General features: G+C 69.0%; 2 protein-coding genes across 2 annotated transcripts in view; one reads left to right on the plus strand and one right to left on the minus strand.

Annotated features, from left to right (window-relative positions):
• Positions 1 to 20: 20 nt before the first annotated feature.
• Positions 21 to 2,186, minus strand: MNEG_12189 (hypothetical protein; the record flags this gene model as incomplete). The annotated part of the gene is made up of 6 exons (XM_014039337.1): positions 21 to 42; positions 86 to 291; positions 577 to 770; positions 1,018 to 1,183; positions 1,673 to 1,750; positions 2,166 to 2,186. 6 exons carry the CDS (start codon positions 2,184 to 2,186, stop codon positions 21 to 23), a joined length of 687 nt encoding a protein of 228 aa, XP_013894791.1.
• A 480-nt stretch (positions 2,187 to 2,666) lies between these two features.
• The window catches only part of MNEG_12190 (hypothetical protein), a gene marked incomplete at both ends in the record, with an annotated part of 2,266 nt that continues 678 nt past the window's right edge, over positions 2,667 to 4,254 (plus strand). Inside the window, 4 exons of the mRNA XM_014039338.1 lie at positions 2,667 to 2,990; positions 3,303 to 3,395; positions 3,441 to 3,557; positions 3,740 to 3,824. Of these exons, the coding sequence (XP_013894792.1) occupies positions 2,667 to 2,990; positions 3,303 to 3,395; positions 3,441 to 3,557; positions 3,740 to 3,824 (619 nt within the window). The remainder of the gene's footprint in view (positions 2,991 to 3,302; positions 3,396 to 3,440; positions 3,558 to 3,739; positions 3,825 to 4,254) is intronic.

Below are 4,254 nucleotides of genomic sequence, written 5' to 3' on the forward strand. Positions count from 1 at the left end.
CCCCCCTTCCCCCGAGGCACTCACGTTGTAGTAGCGGGACGGCTTGTCGATGCCGCCCACGTCAACGTACTGCTCAGCGCTGTACTCCCCCTCGTCAGCCAGCAGGCCGCCCGCGTCCTCGCCCTCCTCGGCCTCCTCGTCAGCGGCGGCGGCGTCGGCCCCGAGCTCGGCCTCGGCCGCGGCGGCGGGGGCGCGCATCTCGCTGACGTGCAGCAGGCCGCTGCGCTTGGCGCCGTCGGCGGAGGTCCACTCGACGATCACGCCAAAGTCCTCCACGCCGGTCACCTTGCCCTGTCGGCGGTGTAGTTTTGGGGCCCAGGGGTGGTGTTTGGGGGCGGCTGGCGAGTCGAGCGCGAGCATGCGCGCTCTCAAACCGCCCCCTGCCACACCCCCTCGACCTCCCCTTCTGCCTCGGCCCCTGCCCACTGTGCCCCTTCCCCGCCTACGGACAAGACACAAGGACACCTGTGGACCCATCACAAACAAACATCCCCACACACAAACGCGCCCAAAGCCAAAACACGCACACACACACACACACACACAAACCGCATGAACACACACGAACACACGCACCTCCACGATGCTGTTCTCCAGCGCCGCGATCAGCGCCAGCTCCCCCTCGGCCTCAGCCTCGTACTCGTCGCCCTCCTCGTAGCCCTCCGCCTCGTAATCGTCCTCGTCGACGCGGTACACCACGCCGTCCAGCGCCACGTCGCCGGCCTCCAGCGCAAACGCCTCCTCGGCTTCCTCGGCGTCGGCGGCGTCCTCTGGGGGGCGGGGCGGCGGTTGGGATTCGGTTGGGATGCTGTCGACGCCATCAAAAGGGGACGCGGCCGGGGTGTGTTGATGAGGGCGGGAGCGGGGGTGCCGATTGGCGGGGGTGGCGGGCGGAACGGCGTCGCGGCTGCGACCTCCGCCACCAGCTGTGCCCAGGGGGCGCCCAAGAAACGGGCGCCGCGCGCGCGCGCACGCGTGCGCCAGCCGGACCCAGCGCCGCCGCCGCGGCGGGCTCACCAGCGTCAAAGGCGTCCGCGGAGGGCGCGGCGCGCGCGGCGGGGGCGTTGCCCAGGCCCTTCATCGTAAGGGCGAGGCGGCGCTGCGCGGGGTCGACGGTCAACACCTTGACCTTGACCGAGGCACCGACCTTGACCACGTCGGCCACGTTCTTGACGTAGCCGTCCTATGGTGGGTGTGTCAGGTGTCATAGGTGTGTGTGTGTGTGTAAATGTGTGCATGTGGGTGTAAGTGTGTGGGGGGGGGGGCTGGGGCGGCAAGGGGCCCGATGACACTGGTGTGGCGACAGCAGTAGGGGGCTGCACCGGTTGTGTTGGTTTCCCGACACCCGCTGCAGACTGCCGGGGATGGGGGCTTCTCGACATGCTGCTGGTCCCAATTCTCCGCGTAAACATCCTCCTATCTCCATTTCAACGGTGGAGTGCTGCTGCTCTTGCCCAGCCACTTGCCATGTGACGGCGCAACCGCCGCCCACAGCCACACCCCTGCGGTCCCCCGCCCCCCCTGCCGCTTTGACCGCTGCCCGGGCGGCCCCGCCACCACAGCCGCGCTGCCTAGTTGCCGTCTCAGCGCTGCAGCAGGCCATATCTTGTGAGGCGCGCCGCACATTGGGCGCTGCGCCTGCGACCTGGCCCAGCTCTGGCTGGCCGCTCACCGACAGCTGGGACACGTGCACCAGGCCATCAGACTCGGAGCCGACGTCGACAAACGCGCCATACGCCTCCACCGACCGCTGCAGTTGATAGGTTGCATTGCAACAATGCCATTAGCAGGCGGCGGCTGGGCAATGGGCTTGCAGGGCGAGGCGTGCGGCGCAGCGCAGCGTGCGCGGCAGCAGGGCGCGCGGCACGCCTGCCGCGCGTTTTCACAGCCACGCACCACGGTGCCCTGGAGCTCATCACCAGGCTTGAGACCGGCAATCGGAACGGTCACGACCCTCTGGGCGCGGCCACCCTGACGCTGCTGCTTCGGGGCCGGAGCGGGATCGCTGCTGGTCTCGGCCGCGGCAGCCTGCACGTTGAGCTTGCGCGCGCCTTTGAACGCCTGAGTCCTCTTCCTAGATGCCCTGTATAGAAAGGCGCATTGAACGGGGTCAGTGGGGGCCCTCGCCGACAGCATGCAGCAAGTGTGTGGCCTCCGGAGCCTACCTTGTGGCGATGGGCGTGCATCTTTGCACCCTCGCTCCGGCGCCCTGCGCGTTCATGTGTATTGTAAGTATTCATTCTGCATTGCTCGAGCCAGCAATGCGCGTTCGGGGACCGGGTGCCGCGCTCAACACAAACCAGACCTGAATGGCACCGCTCGCACGGGTCAGGTTCATGGCTGCTGACAGGCTAGTTACGGAATGGGTTATCAACCGAGCCGCCTGGAAGAGCGAGCGCGGGCCAGACACCAGGGACTTGGCTGCCGGTGCAGCAGCAACAAAATCGGTGACTAGTCAGGTCGTTTCAGCTGCCGGCACACGTATATGCGCGCCCGCTATATACACAGCCAAGATCTCAACATTGCTCTGTGTTTCCATCGCTCTGAGCTCCCGCTCTGCTTTCTGTCACCGAGTGCGCTTTCGGATTGTCTTTTTTCCGAAGTCGTTCGACACGCCTCTGGGCGGCAGCCCTGCAACACAGCGGGCCTCTATAGCACAAGGTCTCATGGCACCCCTGGGCCTCCAGCAGCAGCAGCAGCAGCAGCGGCAAGGCGCCCCGCTCCGGGGGCGCCGCGGCGGCAGCTTTCCGCTGGCGCGCGCCCCCGCCGCCCACGCGGCCGTGGCGGGCCGCCGCCTCCTCACGGTGTCTGCGGCCATCAAGGCCAAGTCGCGCCGCGAGATCTGCTGCAGCAAGACGCTGGTGGCGCAGCCGGATATGATCGACAAAGTGCACAAGATGTGCGCCGACGTGACCGCGTTCAGCGAGGCGCGAATGGGCGACCCTACCAGCGGCGTGAAGGCCTTTGAATGCGCCAAGGATCGGTGGGAGGTGAGGGGGCGGGGGTGCAGAGCGGGGCGGAGGCGCCGCGCCGCGGGGGCACACGGCCACAGCGCGGCCCTTGGGGCGGGCGCCTTCACAAGGGTTGAGATCTGCCGCGCCCGTACGTGCGGATTCAACCAAGGCGCTCGCCGCCGGAGGGCGGCCGCCCTAATCAGCCCCAACCAATGCCACCGCAAGCGGCGCGGGCCCTTGCCCGCTCGCCGCGCCGCGGCCGCCGCACTACGCGCCGCGCGCCCGACGCCTCAGTTGCACTGCACTGCGCACCTCGCCCCTGCCCCGCGCGCCGCCCCTGGTCCGCAGGAGAACGTCTTCCACTTTTGGGAGCGGTACGAGAGCAACGTGGCCCTGGGGCGCCACAACACCACGCCCGAGGTCTCACAGTTCCTGGAGCAGGTGGGCGCCCCTCCCCCCCGACCTCTCCCCCCACCCCACCAAAAGTGCTGCCCGCTGCCGCGAGAGGGCAGCCCCTGCACGGGCCCCGCCGCCTGCGGCGCGGCGGGCGGCTGGGCGGACGGCTGGGCGGGCGGCCTTGGTGCAGCGCGCATGGGCACCCCCGTGCGGTGCCGGCGGCCTCGTAGCCCGTCCAGGGGTGGCCTCGGGCGCGCACGCCGCGCAACACGAGCAGCAGGGGAGAGCTCTGTGCGACCACTTGGGCGGGCCCTGCGACGCCCCCGATTTGCCGAGTTCCAATCCTGCACCCACGGGCCGGCACGCGTTGCGCCGCGTCGTGCGCGCAGGTGGTCCCGCTGCTGGAGGGCCCAGTGGGCATGGCGCTGTACGAGTGGAAGGACGGGCAGCTGGGGCCCGTCTCGCTGCAGGGCGGTGCGCAGCCGCTGCAGGCCCCGCGCGCGCAAGCGGCGCGCGGCGGCCCGCCGCACCACACTGCGGCCGCAGATGCCTTCGGCGCAGCCCCCCGATTGCAAATGCACGCGCTGGTGCCTTGACCTCATCGCCTGCTCGCTCGCACCGCCGACGCCCTTGCGCTCAGCATATCCACACGCGCGCGTCTACGCACACTCACACACACACACACACACACACACACACACACACACACACACACACACACACTAAAAGGTACGCACTCACACACACAAATACATGCGCACACTCACGCACCAGGCCCCAAGGGCGAGGGCGGCCTGGACGACGCGACCGGCGCCAGCGGGGCCGCGGGCGGCGCGTCCATGAAGCAGACCAGCCGCTCCTTCGACCTCTCAGCCATCGAGGCCCAGCACAAGGCCGAGAGCGG

This window comes from Monoraphidium neglectum, assembly GCF_000611645.1.
Source record: "Monoraphidium neglectum strain SAG 48.87 unplaced genomic scaffold scaffold03113, whole genome shotgun sequence".
Lineage (NCBI taxonomy): Eukaryota > Viridiplantae > Chlorophyta > Chlorophyceae > Sphaeropleales > Selenastraceae > Monoraphidium > Monoraphidium neglectum.